This window comes from Sebastes fasciatus, chromosome 1 (assembly GCF_043250625.1).
Source record: "Sebastes fasciatus isolate fSebFas1 chromosome 1, fSebFas1.pri, whole genome shotgun sequence".
Taxonomy (NCBI): domain Eukaryota; kingdom Metazoa; phylum Chordata; class Actinopteri; order Perciformes; family Sebastidae; genus Sebastes; species Sebastes fasciatus.
In genome coordinates, this window is record NC_133795.1 from 27,889,506 (window position 1) to 27,908,850 (window position 19,345).

The following is a 19,345-nucleotide window of genomic DNA, read 5'->3' on the forward strand; positions in this document are numbered from 1 at the left end:
ATTTTGCACAAAATGCCAAATTTTAGTAGTTAGTAAAAATTTAATTAGTTTAATTGTTGAGTTGTAGATCGAGTTTTAACACTTTTCGATATAGGCTATTAGAATAAATAGTCTCTAATATTTTATTAGGCTAGGTCTATAAGCCTTTTTATGTTTACTGGAACCTGTTAGTTTATTGGAATTAAATGCACTAATCTAGATAGCCTAATGTATCATGATTTTGGGATACTGTGATTTTTTTTAAAAACGTATTCTTTCAGAATAAAATCATAATTTTTCTTAAAATAGCCTATATTCATCCTGTGCATCATAAACAGGAATTCAATTTAATACAACTATATGTATTCCTTCAGCAGCTCACCACTCGTCAACAGATACACACACACAATAGATACAGCAGCAGAAGAGAGAAAAACACTGTTATCACAAAGCTAAAAAACAAACAGTGGAAGGCTATAAGTTTATAAAACTATAATTGGAAATAATAACAATGTGACCTTTTTGACCTTTTTGACTTTTCAATATCAACCTACACCATTACAGACTGCTGTGTTTTTAGCCTCCCCTTATATGTCATACTGTGACTACTTGACTCACACAGGAGGAAATGAGGCTTGTGTTTGGAGGCACATACACACACACGCACGTACACACACACACGCACGCACGCACGCACGCACGCACGCACACACACACACACACACACACACACACACCCACAGAGAGAGAGAGAGAGAGGCAGGTCCTGTCTGCTTGTCATCATCAGCAGTGACAGGAAGCGTCTGTCGCTGCTCGTTTTTTCATGTCGTGGTGTTGAATGTTTTATTTGAGCAGCTGCCAAATGTTTTAATCGTACTTCTTAGAAGAAGAGAAAAACTGTAACGCTGACGGTTTCTTTAATTGTTTATCTCATGCGGACAACTTCTGTTAGTTGGCGAGTTTGAAGAGTTATTACAAAAGATAAACTTGTCAAAAGAAGATTTAATTTTTCAGAGCTGGAAATGACTTCTGGAGGTTTGGGCTTCACAGAGGGCCTAGGTCAAGACATCAGCCAGGAGGAGTTGGACTTCTCCGACCTGTTTCTGTATAATCCACCTGGGGAGGACTTCCCTGTCGGCTGTGATAAAGGTGTGTATGCAGTACTGTTCTGCTTTTACAGAGACTTAACATAATATCTCCTTTCCATTTACATTATGTTCTTTTCTTAGTATGTTTTTTTTATTATTAACGTATAAAAATGGTTTTGTGCAGTTTGTATTTAGCAGTGAAGTAGGCTAAACTGAAGTGGGATTTCCATCAGTGAGTACTCAGCTGTCAAGTACTGATGTTATTCTGTAATCCTCCTCTTTCACTGTTATTAGGAAGAGGGGAAACCAACTACACCCTTCTTTTTGTTTAAAAGTCTATTGAAACACAGAAAGTGTCTTTATCACAGTTTAATGGAGTTACAATTTACACAAAAATGTGTTTTCCTTCTTGTTATTTCACCTGGATGTTTGAGCTTCACTGTGCAGAATGATGTATGAAGGCGTGGATGTCATATAAGAATTTTTAATGAGTTAATTGAATGTTTTGTGCAACAAAAACTTATCTGACACAAATTATTATGACATGAAGGAGCATGTTTACTTAAAACATGGGATCTATACGTTATCTATAGTTATAGTATTGTAGTAGTCTTTGGACGTGTGTGCACAAATTAATCCTTTCTTTGGTTATTGACAGATGACTCAGGTGCTCTCCTCCAGGACGACATCCAGCCTCCTCTGCTGGTGGTCGACCATCACGCTGCGTACATCTCCAGCTCCAACCAGCCAGCCTCCAATCAGGACCCCTCCTCTCACAGCCCCACCACAGAAAACCTGTCAGGGGCTGTGTTCGAGTCCCTGGGGCTGGTGTCGAGACCGGGGACCATCCCTGCTCCTAGCCCCAGGATTGAGATCACTCCGTCGGGGGACTCCCTCAGCTCTCAGACCCTGGAGCCGAGCCCTGGCGCCAAAGCTCTGGGGGGCTACAGGGAGTGTGTGAGCCCTGCCAGCAGCAACTCCTCCACGGGCTGGCCTGTAGATTCATACTCTCCTTTGGCTTCGCCGTGTGTCTCCCCTTCTAATGGAAGCGGCTGTGGCATTGGGTTGTCCAACTTGGACCTCCAGGGCATCCACACGTCTTCTGCCCACTCCTCTCCAGGAGCCTCGCCTCGCAACAGCATCACGGACGAGACCTATCTCCTGCCCCAGCATCAGCACGCCGCCTCACCGCTCCCCCACCAACGCTCCCGCTCTGTCTCGCCGCATGGAAAGCGCTCCTATGACCAGACCCACTCCTGTCAGGGGGGAACTCCTATCAAGCAGCGCTCCCGGAGCCCCAGCCCCATCCCCATCCCCATCCCCATCATCCCCTCACTCCATGAGCAGCAGGGGCCCTACTACCTCCACCAATACCAGGCCCAAGCGGAGTTCCATCCCCAAGCTCAGGCCTCTTCCCCGGGCCTGGAGGAGGTGCTGAACAGTCTCAGCTCCAGTCTGCCCAGAGCGATGCCTTCTGCAGTGGTGCGAGATGCACACGGGCATTCGCAGAGACAGGACTGTGTGTATGGAGAGGGGTATGACTGGGCCTTGGAGCAGGAGAGGATGGGCAGGGCAGGAGCCGAAGTCAAGCCTGAAACCTTCTATATGCTCCCCGTGTGGCCTCATCCAGTCCATCACGGAGCACTCGGGTGTGTTGTTTGTCCCTTGTTAATACTTACAGATACTTTATCTCTTTCTTAATGGAAGCATTATTTGACAATGATGAGATAAAATGTGAACAAGTTTTTGACATTTGGGGATTTTAATGGTTTGTCTTCCGTTACACATTTCACTCTTATTGTCCTTCTCTCTCTCTAGTGGTCTCTCCGTGGCTCCACTCCCGTCTTTAGAGTGGCCGCTGCCCAGTCAGTCCGGTCAGTACGAGCTTCTCATCCAGCAAGAGCCCAGATCTCACCACAGAGCTCACTATGAGACGGAGGGCAGCCGTGGAGCTGTAAAGACACCTAACGGAGGGCATCCGGAAGTTCAGGTACTTTTTTGGGGTGGGGTGTGCAAAGAATGAAAAGCAAGCCAAACAAAAAACGATCACACACTTCCCATCTGTGTCACTGCTGGTTTTGAAAAAGATAAATGAAGTAGGAGGAGAGATTGTAAATACAGGGTGGTATTTCCTGGACGATGTGTTTATGTAAAGCCGACAGCCATGCAAATGAATGAAAGAGCCTCACGTCACGACTCCCACATGGAAAATGATTAGGACACGCTCTGTTTCAAATTGCTAAAAGATACACTAATATCAGGTGCATTGATATATCATGCCACTATTGGTTCATGGTTCTGCTTCATTTACTGCTCTGGTGTGTTAATTAATAAGCCCCTACTGTTGGTTTTCCTGGCAGTGATGCACAAACGGACCATGCAAATCAGTGTTCTTGCTATGCCAGTTAGACAGTGACCTGTGAAATCATCCCCGCAGGGAAAATAGATTTATTGTGTATTGTAAATTTGCAAACCATGGACGTTAATGGTATTATGGTTCATTTAATTCAGTGTGAAGCATGCATTTAATCGCCTTTGTTGCCCTCACTAGCTCCACGGGTACCAAGGCACAGCTCCACTGGGGCTGCAGGTCTTCATAGGAACAGCCGACGAGAGGATCCTGAAACCCCACGCCTTCTACCAGGTGCACCGCATCACCGGGAAGACCGTCACCACACCCAGCATGGAGAGGATGATGAACGGCACCAAAGTGTTGGAGATCCCTTTGGAGCCAAAGAACCACATGAGAGTGGTGTGAGTAGCACAGACACACTGTGGGACACTCTTATTAAGCAATCTGCAGTCACTTCTGTGGTGGTTCTGTGTTTCCTCTCCCAGAGTTACAGATGCAGAGATAGATTAAAATGTGCCATCTGTTGCTTTTGGGTTTTCTATTGATAAAGTTTAGATGTTTTGTGTGCTAATTGCTCTTTTCTTTCTAACCTCACACATGGTGGCTATTGCTGCTCATGCTAGCTGCAAGTTTTTTTTAATTTTTTGCTCCCAACAAGTGGCGGAAACATAAAACGCATCACTTCCTGTGTGCCAGAGAGTTTTTCCAAGAAAGCCTACCACACAGCGTGTTCACAGCAACAACAAAGCTTTGATGAACTTGACGTATGATGAATCACTGAAAAAGGGGGGATTTTTTTTTATCAAAATGACACAGAACTAGGTTATAACTGAATAATTGAAACTAACCATAGTTTGTCTGTGTGAACAGAAACTTTGCACAGTCACAAGCATTTTGGCCCAATTTCAGAACACTTTCTTTTTCATCTCATCTGTCTTTTCTAACATTTCACAGAATTGACTGTGTAGGAATCCTGAAGTTGAGAAATGCCGACATCGAGCTGAGGAACGGCGAGACGGACATTGGACGAAAAAACACACGTGTGCGCTTGGTGTTCCGTGTCCACATTCCTCAACCTGGTGGACAGCTCCTGTCTCTTCAAGCTGCCTCTCATGCTATTGAATGCTGTAAGGAGTGTTTCATTCCTGATTAGCTGAATTTAGCTTCCTATCGCTGGGTCCTGACATCTTGTATTGTAGTACTTGATCTTTATTCATTAAAACAACTGTTTATGTGTAAACATAATGCCTTTTTAAACAACTTCTAGATGTGTATACATCTTCTTACAAATAGAATTCATAAGCAATAAAACAAACATTCGATTAATTCAGTGCGCTATAGCCGTACTTGGTCTGGTATGACCAGTAGCTGATGGGGATTAATGTTAGATAGTTATTGCAGTGTTGCTTTCAGGTTTACTAACTTTATGACTCTTCATTACTTGTGCCACTGTTACAGTATGTTTCATCATCCAGTGTTACCAGCCAACTGTCACTTGTGCAAAGTTACGTAGGCTGGCTTTAATGTGAATGTTCGCTAGTAGTCAATATTGTAATTCTGTATTTTGATTATCAGATATCTTACTAGCCAACTGCCATCTTTCCACCAGATGTTATCTGATCTCTGTCTGGTCTTTCATACAGCTGTGTCTCCCTGTTTCCTCAGCCCAACGCTCAGCTCAGGAGCTCCCTGCAGTCGAGAGACAGGACCTGGACCGATGCTCAGTACTCGGTGGTCAACAAATGGTCCTCACTGGACAGAATTTCACATCCGACTCCAAAGTGATATTCTCAGAGAAGACACAAGGTGAGGAAGACACATTTTTTAATCAGTAATCATGTGATGTTAAGTAGCCTCTAATTCATTTTAAGAGGTAATAAAGATGAGCCACGACATATAGTAATACAGGATTGCACTTAAAAGAATCTGTGAAATGTGCTTATTCACTTTCTTGCTGAGAGTTAGATGAGAAAATTGAGAGTGGTAGCACATATGCAAATAAATTCCCAAATGTTGAACTACTCCTTTAACACATCCTGTTGTGTGTCTAGTCATTATGAACACTCTTGATTTGTGTGTTATGTTGACTTGTGATTGTTTCGTCTGTGGCCGCCTCCCGATATCCTGCTTGGGCGTATCCACCTACTCGTATAGTATTTGTATTTTCGGAGTATTTGCATATCGCCCGGGAAACATCAACTTTCAGTGACGCACATCTTCCTTCAGCCCCCACTTTTAACGCTGACAAAATGAGCCTTTGGTTTTAAACTTTTACTGGAGGTGACAACTTTTATTTATTTCTAAATGGAAATATCTCACCTCGTTACTGCTCCCCCTGCCCACACAACATTTGACATTGGGTTACGTGGTGTGAGAGCGGGATGGGTACAGTTGACTGCATGTAAAGCCTCCCTGTTGCTTGGCGTGGGGTTTTATGTAACAGGATGTGGTTTGACAGACTGATAAAGATTCAGACCCAGAGCAGAGGCTTTGTGTTTTTTTTTTTTTCTTGTTCAATGCGTGGGTAGAAAACAGAAACAGCAGGTAAAACTGAGGTGGGAAAGAACACTAAAGCAGACATTGGCCTACTGCAAGAGAGAAACCTGCTTTCCACTCTCTGTCTATTTTAAATTAAAGAAAGGATCGACATCATCTCATTTCTTCTAAATGTATCTTTTCATATATAGTAGTAATGGTAATAGTTCCACATTGTGGTGAATTTGCTTTCATCTGAGAGTTAGATATGAAAATCAGTACCACTCATATCTGTCAGGCAAATATAAGCCTGCAGCCAGTTAGCTTAGCTTAGCACAAAGACTGGAAACAAGGGGAAACAAATAGCCAAAGGAAACAAAATTGGCCTACCAGCACCTCTAAAGCCCAGAGCCCCCATAAAAAACAAAATTTGTTATTTTTACACATTGTTTTTTTTGTGTGAGCCAGGCTAGCTGTTTTCCCATTTCTAGTTTTTATGCTAAGCTAAATTTGGTTAGCACTGCCGCCTAACAGCAGGAGGGTCGCAGGTTCAGACTTGGCTTGGGGCCCTTCTGATGTCCTCCCGGTGTTAGCGTGGGTTTTCGCCGGGTTCTCCGGCTTCCTCTCATAGTCCAAAGACATGCAGGTTAGGTTAATTGTTGACTCTAAATTGTCCGTAGATGTGAATGTGAGCGTGAATGGTTGTGCGTCTCTTTGTGTCAGCCCTGTGATAGTCTGGCGACCTGTCTAGGGCGCGTTCACCCAATGTCTGCTGGGATCGGCTCCAGACCCCCGCAACCCTGAATAGGATAAGCGGTAACAGATAATGGATGGATAAACTAACTGGCCGCTGTCTGCAGCTACATATTTCCTACACAGACATGAGAGTGGTATCGACCTTCTCATCTAACTCTTGTCAAGAAAGCTCTTAAGGGTATTTCCCAAAAATGTCAAACCACCGCTCCTCTGCTTTAATGCATGTACACTTTACTCCCTCTGCTTTCAGATGGACAGCAAATCTGGGAGGTGGACGCCACTGTGGACAGAGACAAAACACAAGCTGTGAGTTAACTTCTATGTATCTGCATGGACACATGCAATAAGGCTGTAGCATATGCGATGTACTTTTTGTAGATACATTAAAGCAACATTGTCTGTTACAAATTCACATAAACAGAAAGCAAAACACAAAGCCTATGACCACACATGACATGCTGCTACGCATATCATTCAAAGAGTTTTAATTCTGATACTGACTTTGATTTGAAACACACAAGCGAGAGTTTTGGGGCAGCCCACGCGTCTCTGTTTCAACATGACAGTTTATCAGAAGAGTGATCTTTTTTTATGTTATGTTGCAATCCCCTTCTAGAACATGCTTTTTGTCGAGGTCCCTCCGTATCGAAACCGGACCATTTCACACCCGGCCAAAGTCAACTTCTACGTCATCAATGGGAAGAAGAAACGCAGTCAGCCTCAGCACTTCCTCTACACTCCTGTGACAGGTATATACTGTAAATCTGTCAGACATCTCAGCTCTGTCATTACAGGAAGAAGAAGGGTACCTTGAATGTTCAACGTAAGGGGACTGAAAGGTCATCATTGTTGTCGTTCTCACCTCTATCGGACAAACATCACACACACAAACAAACCTCACGCTGAAAGACACACACACTTAACGTGCATTTAGACCTTTGCTTTTACACTGATATCAGTTATAAGTGCACTGTGTAGGATTTGGCGGCATCTAGCGATGAGGTTGCAAATTGCAACCAACTGAAACTTCTCCCGTGTGCCAAGCGTGTAGAAGAACTGTGGTGGCCGACACAAAAATGTGGAAACACGAATGGCTCTCCCTAGCCTCCCTCGCCAGTGTTTGGTTTGTCCGTTCTGGGCTACTGTAGAAACATGGTCATATGTAGATACGAGGGGCTCATTCTAAGCTAACGAAAACACGTTGATTCTTATTTTCAGGTGATTATACACTAAAGAAAACATAGTTATTAATATTATATTCCATTTCTGGCAATAGATCCCCTTAATTCTTGCGCACTGTTCCTTTAATGAAGACAAAAACATAAAGCAAATATTAATCAGGTCAGCCATCCCTTGCTTAAATCAAACTTACAAACAGGAAATAGCAACACTTAAATCAGATTAGATCTAACCACTATGCACTATGCTTCTTTCTATGATCCTCACTTTACACAAATGTGCTTTGTGACCGATATACTGCAGCCAGCCACCAGGGGGCAATCAAGATGTTTTGGCTTCACTTTTGGGGAGCTGTCATGTCATCCATCTTTATATATAGTCTATGTTCTGTACTTGTACTCTTCTCAGTGAGCTAATGAATGACCTACATTGATTCCTCTCACCTTTTATTTTCTTTTTTTATTAGCCATTAAAGCAGAACCACTGGATGACTACCAGTTGAATTCATACATCTACTCAGACAATCAGTCCCTGTCTGGCCTGTCAATGAAGTCACTCTACCATCACCTGGAGCAGGAGGGCAATCTTCAAGCCCTGAATGTTTCTCCATCAATGTACCACCTAACCACTGTAGACCCCAGATCCCATGTGCTAATCCCGGATCCACTGGACGACCAACCAGTTTATTACCAGGCCAGGGCCAGCACTCTGATCAACAACCCCATGCTGTACCATGCTGCAAACCAACGTTACAGTAACTGTGGCACTGCCCTCCTCGGTGGTTCCCCGATGACCTCCCACCCGATCTCCACTCCCAGCCAGTGCGTCAGTGCCAGGACCCCTGTGGGCAAACTGGGCGAAGGTCCTCAGGGTGGTGATTCGTACAAGGCCTGTTTGGTGTCAAGACATCAGGATTTTGTGCAGACAGCACTGCCACTGGGAAAGTCACCACCCTCAAGATACATCCAAGGTGAAGCTCAAGGAAAGGCTGGAAGTCGAGTGGAGCCTCTGACCCAGATCAGCTCTGGTAGAGGAAACCATGAGGAACGAGCTCCAGAGAGGGTCACAGTCAAACAAGAGAACCTCCGTTATGCTTACCTGGAGGATGGTGAGTATTTCTTTTAAATACTGTTTTCTTAAAGGAGTCAATATGCTTCAAATGAAGCGCTGGTCGGGTTGTTGAACAGTTCCTGAATCCTCCCCTATCCTCAGATCTTTGCAGGGTTCAAACTAGGAGTGGGCAGATCGATCCAAAAATGTTGACACTGGCGATACCTACGTGTCGCTTTGAAGATCGATTCTAGCGCCAATAAGATCAATACAGAAAAGGGATCAGTTTCTCTCTTCTACACCCATTTGTATTTCATCAAAGAGTAGACCTGTCTGTGCAAACAGTGTTCAGTTGCACCGTTTGCTTCTCACTGCACGCAGCTTACCGCAGCACGCACCCCGACTAGTCACTCTGAGTCCGACAGACACATGATTGCTGAAGAAAGAGGAGCATGTTTGGAGCTATTTTTCATGTTTGCACATTCAATTTACAATAATAAAAAAACATATTTTTGTACATACAACATTAATGTACATAAGCCGCTTTTAATTATAAAAAGTATTGGTAGTGGTATCAATATCGGCGATTTTGGCCCTGTATTACTTGGTATCGGAAACCAAATTTTATGGTACCGCCCACCCCTAGTTTAAACTTCTCTCTTAAAGGAACAGTGTGTAACATTTTGGGGGATCTTACGTGTGTAATCGCCTAAAACTAACAATCGGTGTGTTTTCGTTAGCTTCGAATGAGCCCTTCGTATCTACATAGAGAGCGGGTTCTCTTCACAGTCAGCCATGTTGTTCCACCATGTTTCTACAGTAGCCCAGAACGGACAAACCAAACACTGGCTGTAGAGAGAGTCTTTTGCGTTTTTACATTACCTGAAGGTCACCATAGTTCTCCGACACGCTTGTGAAACTGCAGTAACATGAGTCACAGAGTGCAAAACCGTGGTACCGCCACTTCCGTTGCTCCTTAAGTAGTGTTATTATCGTAAGGATGGCCTCTGAGTGAGGCGAACGGCGTTACCACGGTTTTGCACTGAGGGGTGAGCGGAGGGGTACTCAGTTGGTTGCAATCTGCAACCACACCAGTAGATGTCACCAAATCCTACAAACTGTACCTTTAAGCACTTGTTTTTCACTCTTTAAATGATTACTTTTGTCATGTTTCGTGTATGCAAATGAGTGCAACACTACGACTGCCTTTGAGGAGCAACTGATCAAAAGTGTATGTTGTTATCCCCATTTGAACAATAATCACATCTTGCGCCTCTCTTTGGCTGTTCTGAACAGCTAAAATTTGGTTGTATTAACTAGTTTGTTTCAAACGTACCCCAGCATTAATCAGTGAGTCTTTATGTTCTGTATTTCAAAGTGGAATATTCTGCGCATATAACTGTGTTGAGGGAACATTGTTGACACATTTACATTATCTCTCAATTAATCAGTAACTCAGGGTCTGAGCCTCGTCTGTTTGGACGCTAACAGATCTGTGTCTATCTCTGCTTCAGCTTTTGGGGTTTCCTTGACGAGCCAAACTATCGCTGACACGTTTAGATGAGTTGTAGATACTGCATTATTGCATTATTTGCTTCAGCCAAACTAATTAGTAAACGGGGAATATAACATGCAAACTGAGGGAGGGGTAATTGTGGTCTGGTCTGCAAATACATACAAGCACATTGCAACGCTTGCAAATCCTGCATTGTGGTTTGTGTCGGGCCTTTCTTTCCACTTTCCTGTCTTCTGTTTCAGTCTCACTCTCACTCACACACAACCGAAAACACACGCTACACTTGTCAAAGCCTCCTGCGCATGCTCAGTTTCATTTTGAATAAATCGAATACAACTTGTTTATGATTCCTGATGTATTAGAGCATGATGAGGGAGAAATAAGCAATTCCATCATGAACTAAAGAGAGAATAAGTCACGTACCCTGACCTTGTTTGCTGTGGGGTAAAGTTTCTGTATACAGAAACAGGAAGTTCACTGTATAGGCAAATACATGCAGACACACCTGTGGTTTGGAAAAAAAACAGCAATGTCCTTTGTTCTGGTCTATACATACAGATGGAAAGTTTAGGTAACTACAACAATCTGTGTTACTGTTTGATCAGCAGCATATTAACCAAAATACACTACTGTGTTTGTGTTATTTATATTTGTTATTGTTTCTGGAGATTATATTTAATATGGATAGTATTCTTATTCTTTCTGTCAAAAGAGTCATGTGCAAGAACCGTGCTTATTTTTTTATCAGGAAAGAGATCATCAATCAGTCCAGAAACCGTTGTAGATAAATCATCACGTCATCACTTCAGAGATTGCAAGTCATCACTGGACTGGATGTATGAAATTAGAATATTTCTGGGGACTCTCTGGGGTCTTAAACCACAAACCACAACGTCCCCGGTTCAAGTCCTGACGGGGGGCCTTTGTTGCTCTCCTCCTTCTTTTCCTGCTCTCTAATAAAAGCATAAAATGCCCCCAAATATCTGACTTTGGCGACACCTGCTGGTAGTATTAAAAACAAAACAGCATAATCCCCGGATCCTCCAGCAAGTTAAACAAGTAACTTGACGATGAATGAGGTGACCCCAGTTATGACAGGATTTGTCTTTTATTTTTTCACAATCATAATTAAAAAGAAATCTACACCAGGGGGCTTAAAATACAAAACAAATTAATATCAGAATCAGAAACGGTTTTATTGCCAAGAAGGTTTGCACATACTGTACAAGGAATTTGTCTTATTGATCTGGTGCATAACAATAAACACAGTGCAAAAGTCAAGAGACAGACCATTAAGTAGAAGAAATTACAATAGAAAATATAAGAAAATATTGGAAATGAGTAAAAATATGTTTTTTAAAGTGAAAGAGCCGTACATTTTTATGCAGGAATCTGCAAAAAATGGACATGGACTTACAAAAGTTCACAGTATTAATATGTAACACTAAGAATACAAGATGAATTCATTTACATAAAATAAGCATCTCGTCTTGGTTTATTGAAGCGTAGTTGTGAATACTAAATTTGCTCACCTTTGTTTGTAATGTTTTTCAGTGAATGACATCATAAGAAGAGACATGACAGGCCACGATGGAGAGTGATCCTGGAGGCCACGTCCATCAGATTGAGCATAATATGTAAAATATAAAATCCTGATTGTCTCGAAGGAAGATTGTACTTACTTACTTTCTTGTACTTGCAATAAAGAAAACTGGATTGGTGGTAGACATTTAAGGCAAATAATAGAAACTGATCCACTTTAGGCTTATATTTTGACTTAAGACTTTTTAGCCTTAGCATGTGTCATACTTATACTGTGTATCTATTGTGTTTTTATTTTAACCTGTTTCACTTCTAATTGTTCATATATTTGTACAATTGCTCTTTGTAGGCATGTATAAAATATTTTATATTAAATAAATTCTGTTTATATGAATCAGTGTGTTTTGCATTAAGAGCAGGAATGGACTGAAGAGTTGAACAAATATTTTCAATTAACACACAAAAACTCCCTTTGTTTTTGAAATTGCATTTCTTGAAATGAAGCAAAATTTCTGCTACCATTATCAAGTTTATTTAATAGATAATTTCTAAGGTGAAAAATATAATCTATTTTCTGAAAAAAATCTCACTTCTGTACAAGCAGTTTGTCTTATGATGACTAACAAACTGAGGCCTAACAAAATAGGGCAAATCAGTAATACAGAAATACTTAGTGTATTACACAAAGCTAAATATTAAAATTGAAACTTACTTAGAAAGTACTGACACTGAAGAATCGAATTGTTGATGCAACACTGTGATAGCATCCTTTTTATGTCTAAATACTTATGATCCTTTAGTAAAAGTAGCAATACCTCACTGAAAATACTCCACTACAAGTAAAAGTCCTGCATTCAAAGCCAAAAATGTACTTAAAGTATGAAAAGTAAAAGAATTCATTATGCAGTAAAATGTTCCCTGTCAGTGTTTTACTATTATATATATGATGTTTTGTGATTAATATTACTGCTGCATTAATGTGTATGATGCATTTTACTGCTGTAGATGTTTAAGGTTGTGCTAATTTTAACTCCTTTATACACTGTTCAGTAGTTTAATCTACAGCAATGCATCATATTCTATAAGAGCATCATATGTTTGTAGCGTCGCTGTTCTCTAAAACGTCAACTTTTCATGAGCTCAGAAAAACAGCCCTGTTTTTAGGTTTTAGGTGACGACGCATTTTCCAGCTGATTGAAGATGATTTTTAAATAGTTTATTTAAGTAGGAGAATGTTATCAATTAAAAGGAACACAAAGTCCTTCAGTTTATAAGAAAAAAATTCAAAATCACCAAATTTGGAGATGCGTTTTTCACTGAACAGGAAGGCTATGAAAGAAAATATAATCTGAAAAGTAACTAAAGCTGTCAGACAAATGTAGTGGTGTAAAAAGTACAATATTTGCCTCTAAGATGTAGTGGAGTAGCATAAAATGGAGATGCTCAAGTAAAGTTCAAGTACTTTAATATTGAAACGGAAGTAGGCCTACAACTTCAGTAAATATAGGCCAACACTGGTAACCAAGCCACTAGCTATAACTGTAAGATTGTAAGAGTATGTGTATTTCCGTCTATGGGGTGGATTTGTGGAATGGGTTAGGTGATGGGTTGAAGCGGAGTAAAAAAATATAAATCACTTTAAAAAGCTATACAAAAAAGATATTTTTGGGAGGTATATGGTTGAGGAAGAGTTGTGATAAGGGTTGCGTTAAGGGTTGGTTTATATCTAATTTTTAACTCCGGATGGATAAGTGGGTTGTAAATAAACTTGAGATGCTGTTCATATATTTAATTTGGGATGTAAATAAATCTGTGAGAGTGTATATATTATATTATATTATCATTCTATGATATATGAGTTATTAGAGGAGAAGTGAGAAAGGGGTAGGGAAATATAAGTTTCACTTCCACCTACTCCTTTTCGGACGCAATTACTCTTGTTTTGTTTGTTATTATTTTTATATCTGTTTTTATTTATTTTTATGTTCGAAATAAAGTCTTTCATTCATTCAAGATAAATAACATAAAAAGTTAAATAAATAAATAAAACCATAAATAAAGTAACCTATTTTTATGTATTGAACACTTGCCTAATGATGTAAAGCTATATATAATAAAACACTAGAGGGCGACAGCTTCATAACAATCACACACCGTGTCGGAAGTGGATCACAGATTAATTTCGTCACTTCCGGTAAACTGATGTTTCTTTTTCCTCCCTTTGTGAGCTCAATATGTGAATGTTATTATCCCCTTAAAGACAAGAGAAGAGTGGAGTATTCCCGGCACTGGTAAGCTTCTTCTTCCACAAACTCAACTCATGCATAGAGTTATCTTAAATCTGTGCTCTGAGTTAATCATGTAGGTTATCTACTCTGCTGTGCTACCTTGTAAACGATCCGTAGCTGCATGTGAATGTGTCCTAGTTGTGTCTATCAATAAACATGTACAGGAAAGTTAAATGTTTAATTTTATCGGCATGACTATATGAGAGCACAATATATCATTTGATTGCATTTCCACGTGTCTTTTGCTATAAGTTAACTAACTGTTTATAGTGTGGGTGAGGGATATATATATATATATACACCACATAGATAGATAGATAGATAGATAGATAGTAACTGTATTGATCCTGAGGGATATTCAAGTTTCCAGCATCACAGTTCCATAGTGCAAAACATGTTAATAAAAAGGCATTAAAAAAGTTAGTAGTGCAAAGTACACAAAAATATACCAGATATAAAAATACAAGGAGATGAAGAAAACTGTTAAAACTGAATATAGTGCATCACTGACATACAGTATATATATATATATTTTTAAATCTTTATAAGTTATACCCGGTTGCAGAATTTCTTAGAACAGTTTCAGATTTGAAGTGGACCGTTGTACCCTTTAGAGCAGGTGTTCCTCATCATGCCCTGTGTCACTTAGATAAAGGTTAAATGTTTATCTCTTAAGGTAAATGACATTCCGACTTTTGACATTTCTCATATTATTTTTTATATGGATAGTTTACAATCATCCATTTCTGACATGATTCATACGATCATTATTATGGGTAAATATTGTTTTAATTGTAGCAAGTGGAGAAAAAGTAAGACCTCCTTTTGTTTGGTTTATAAATTATTTCAATTTTTTTTTTTCTTCACTTTAAAAGATGAAGTCGTGGGGAAATATCTCGTTTCTTAATGTTTTGTTTTATGCCCCTTATTTTTTAAGTTCCTCCTTTTTTTTGTTCTTATCTATGCTTAGTGATTTAGAAATTACTGTTTATTTTTTAATTTCTATATATCATTATACATAAATCCCCCTTATCTTATTTTCATTTATTTTGACACCATTTATTGCATTATATTAAAAAGTATGCATTCTCTGCAATATCTAGTATGTTCTTTAGTGTGTGTTCAATAAAAAAATGATTGTATATTTTGTTTTATATATGTTATCTTCCTGCTAACCGTAGTCCTGGTGTTTGCACAGATAGGTGCACTGAAGAATAACAGACCAAACAGCCAATCAGCAGCAGCATGTCTGTAGATCTGGACCTGTCCCCACCAGAGGTCCCTGAGCCCACCTTCCTAGAAAGCCTACTGCGCTATGGACTGTTTCTGGGTGCCATCTTCCAGCTCATCTGCATCCTGGCTGTCCTCATCCCCACATCTAAGGGATATGAACAGGTGGGTAGACACCAAAGAAAGAGAGGAGCAGGTCTTGTGTTGAAGTCTGTCTCCCTCCCGTTCGAAACAGTGTTTCCCGTGATGTTGTGGCTAGGGTGTAGGTTAGGTTATGGTGTCATAGAGATAAGTGGTCAGGGATTAGGGATGCGTTTCGGGTTCAGGGGAAACACAAGTCAATGTGGAAACAGACACCACACTTACAGTGATAAAAACATCACTTTACACAATACTATTCACCTGATGATTTGAATCATTCACTTTCACATGCATTTTTTCACGAGATTTTCTTTTTTATCAACAAGAAATAATGTTGAGAAATAAGGGATTCATATGTAACATATGTTGAACCCAAAATGTCACATCTGCATTCTGCTGATTTTAATCCACTTTGCTATCAGGTCCCACATGTTCATTTTAACGTGTGGGCGGCAGTAGCTCAGTCCATAGGGACTTGAATTGGGAACCGGAGGGTCGCCGGTTGAAGTCCCTGCATGGACCAAGTACTGAGTATGAAGAGATGGAGAGATGCCAGTCTTCTTCTTCTTCTTCTTCTTCACTGCAAAAGGGGTGCAACACAGTACTCTATGGTGGCTACATCTGAAGTCAAAATAATACAGTCAGAAACATTTGCAGTGTGGAACAGCTGCTGATAGCATGACTAGGAAAATAGTTTAAGTATTTTCTTTATGTTTTTCCATCTTGCTTGACAGATCTACAGGTTCTGCAATAACACCATGTTGTAGAATAAATCTTGCAGAATCTTAGCATTCAGACAATCTTTCTGTAATAAAGAGAAACCAGACATCAGTTAGAAAGAGTAGTGCACACAAATCTTAGTTTTGAATGTCCGTGAAGCCGGAGCCACTGAGAGCTACTCCTACAATCTCCATACTAACTGCTGTCAGGAGAGATTATTTATAGACAAGAGCAATTAAATTCACTCTCTAATTATTCTATTTTCAGACACTGTTATCAGATGCACCGATTACTCTCCACAGTATGTCGCCATTTCATCCTTTACAGCAGCCAGCATTGCCATACAAAAGACAGAAACAGTGCTGACAGAGGGATGGTGTTGAAACACGTCTGAATGTCTTTTGTTTGATGTGTGTGTGTATTTGTGCTCCAAAAAAATCTCAGGTAATTAAATTCAACCGTCCATTTAATTGAGACAAATTTACACAGAGTCTGAGCAATCTGGAGTGATGAAAAATGACTAACCCCCCTATGCACAGAATATTGTATAAAGCACACTGTGTCATTAAAAGATTTACTTGGAGGGCGCCTGGGTTAGCTCAGTTGGTAGAGCGGGCGTCCATATATTAAGGCTTGGTCCTGACCGCGGCGGCCTGGGTTCGAATCCGGCCTGTGGCCCTTTCCGCATCCACTCTCTCTCTCTCTCCCCCCTTTCAAGACTCTATCCACTGTCCTGTCATAAAAAATGGGAAATGCCCCCAAAAAAAAAAAAAAAAAAAAAAAGATTTACTTGGAAAATAATAACATGGCAAATACTGTATGTGTGAGTGTCAGACAGCACAAGCATCATCCAAATACATCTTCACAGTTATATAATCATGCTTAGCAGTCGTGTATTTTCACACCATATTTAAAATGACTCAGAGGATTTCTTTTGAGATTACAGGGTGGTTAACATTTCCTGTGTTTGCTCTACAGGAGGAGACCGAGTCCACCGATGGCAGGGGGACTGAGCAGATGAAGAAACCTAAAGGACTGGCTCCACAGATTCGACAGAAACCAAAGAAAGAGAGCAAAAAGAAGCGATAGACAGTGCTGTGTGTGTGCGTGTGCGTGTTTCCGGTTTGTGTGAATGCGTGTGTGAAGTCATCAGTGAGTCATCATTGGCAGTTACCAATACAATTATCACCACAGGTATATGAAACACTAATGTCGTATTACGACAATACAAAATGATGTGCATTTAATTTGATACACTTGAGAATGACCTTTAACCATGTGTCCTTCACAGTCAACAAACACTATTACTAAGAGCAAATTGGCCTGGCGTTTGCTTTTTATTCATGCAGCTACAAATTTTATTGGACAAATTGTTTTGCATTTATTTTATTTTATGAATATCATTGATTGAATTGTGTTTGGATTTCAACATACGAATAAATTCATGATGTAGTCATTCACCTCAGCTGTTTATATTCATTGCTACATTTCTGTTTGGTTTAAATGAGTCAGAATGAGATCATGTCCTGTCTTTACTTTTTTTGTATGGAAGAATACATCATGACTTCCTTATAAAGCTACAGATTTGCTGCAGGATCTTTGTTTTTTTAAACATGTACATGATATTCAGACACCATTGATGATACCCACAGTGGTTGCAGAATCCAAAATAGAAAAAATATACGTTCTAAGGGAAGATAAGGGAAGGGAAGCCAGATAAGTAGGGCATAGTTTCATTTAATAAACACATTTAAGGAATTTAAAACTCTCACAGCAATATAGGCCTCAAAAAGACTGAACAAAGAAAACACTATATTTGTGCCTAATGGATGTGGAGCACCTGGCCAGTTTTGTTCAATATATTCACACTGAATACAAGATAAGATAAACCTTTATTAATCCCTGGAGGGAAATTTAGGTGTCAAAGCAGCAACATCAGCAAACAGAGTGAAACACAGGAGAGGTAAAGGTATACAGAAATTATAAAAACAATAAATAGAGATATAAAAGATACAGAGTGAATGGGTGAACATAGTGTGTACAGTCCATCAATAAAAAAAAATGTAGTATGTACAATAAATACATGTAATATGTATTAATGTATATCTTAACATTATATTTGAGCAATATCAAATACTCAGTACTACTAATATAGATAGATAGATGGATAGATAGATGGATAGATGGATAGATAGATAGTAACTTTATTGATCCCGAGGGAAAGTTCCCAGCATCACAGTTCCATAGTGCAAAACATGTTAGTAAAAAGACAGTAAAAAAGTTAGTAGTGCAAAGTACAAAGTACAAAACAATATACCAGATATAAAAATACAAGGAGATGAAGAAAACTGTTAAAACTGAATATATATACTGTATATCTTAACATTTTAATTTGAGCAATATCAAGTACTCAGTACTTCCTAATAAGCAATTTCCAAAGTTGTTGCCATCAAGTAGTTCCGGTCCTCTTCCCTAGTAATTACAGAACACCTGTGAGGCCGCATAACCGTTAACCTAAGTTTAATATCAATGCGCCGACCTTAAGGTTACCATAGTAAAGTGTGTGTCGCCTAGCAACCGGTTCTGCTGCTAGCCATAGCAACGAAGCTATAATGTGGTACTAACTGGACGATACGTGAGATGTAAGTATATATGTGTCGTGTTATTGTAACTACTTTCATTTATAAAAAAGCCTCTCAGTCGTGACTCCACTAGTATTTATTAGAGAAGCTAAACGGGGGTGTTTTGTTGTCGTGCCAGCCAAAGCCTCAGTGACTTTTTTATTTTTTTATTTCAAAATGACAGTATCCATAGTAACAGCAGAAAACATCCAAAACATTTACATACAAAAGAAGCATAGCGAAAACATAAACAAAGAACTGCGCCAAACATAAAGGGACAACAGAAATGAAACAAAACAAACATAAAATAATTTAAAAAAAACACAATAAAAATAAATAAATAAGTAGATAATAATAAAAAAGACCTTCGCGAATATTAAAATTAAATTAAAGGTCTCATATTATAA

The 19,345-nt window shown here is 39.8% G+C and overlaps 2 protein-coding genes across 2 annotated transcripts; both read left to right on the forward strand.

Annotated features, from left to right (window-relative positions):
* The first annotated feature begins 784 nt into the window (after nucleotides 1-784).
* Nucleotides 785-12,332, forward strand: nfatc2b (nuclear factor of activated T cells 2b). The gene is made up of 10 exons (XM_074641252.1): nucleotides 785-1,128; nucleotides 1,726-2,716; nucleotides 2,886-3,057; nucleotides 3,619-3,821; nucleotides 4,375-4,547; nucleotides 5,086-5,226; nucleotides 6,902-6,957; nucleotides 7,268-7,400; nucleotides 8,297-8,938; nucleotides 11,951-12,332. Exons 1-10 carry the CDS (start codon nucleotides 1,002-1,004, stop codon nucleotides 11,995-11,997), a joined length of 2,685 nt encoding a protein of 894 aa, XP_074497353.1. The 5' UTR covers nucleotides 785-1,001; the 3' UTR covers nucleotides 11,998-12,332.
* A 1,761-nt stretch (nucleotides 12,333-14,093) lies between these two features.
* On the forward strand, nucleotides 14,094-17,777 carry manbal (mannosidase beta like). Its single transcript, XM_074641263.1, has 3 exons — nucleotides 14,094-14,229; nucleotides 15,425-15,621; nucleotides 17,296-17,777. The coding sequence occupies exons 2-3, from the start codon at nucleotides 15,472-15,474 to the stop codon at nucleotides 17,404-17,406; spliced, it is 261 nt and encodes an 86-aa protein (XP_074497364.1). The 5' UTR covers nucleotides 14,094-14,229; nucleotides 15,425-15,471; the 3' UTR covers nucleotides 17,407-17,777.
* The last annotated feature ends 1,568 nt before the right edge of the window (nucleotides 17,778-19,345 follow it).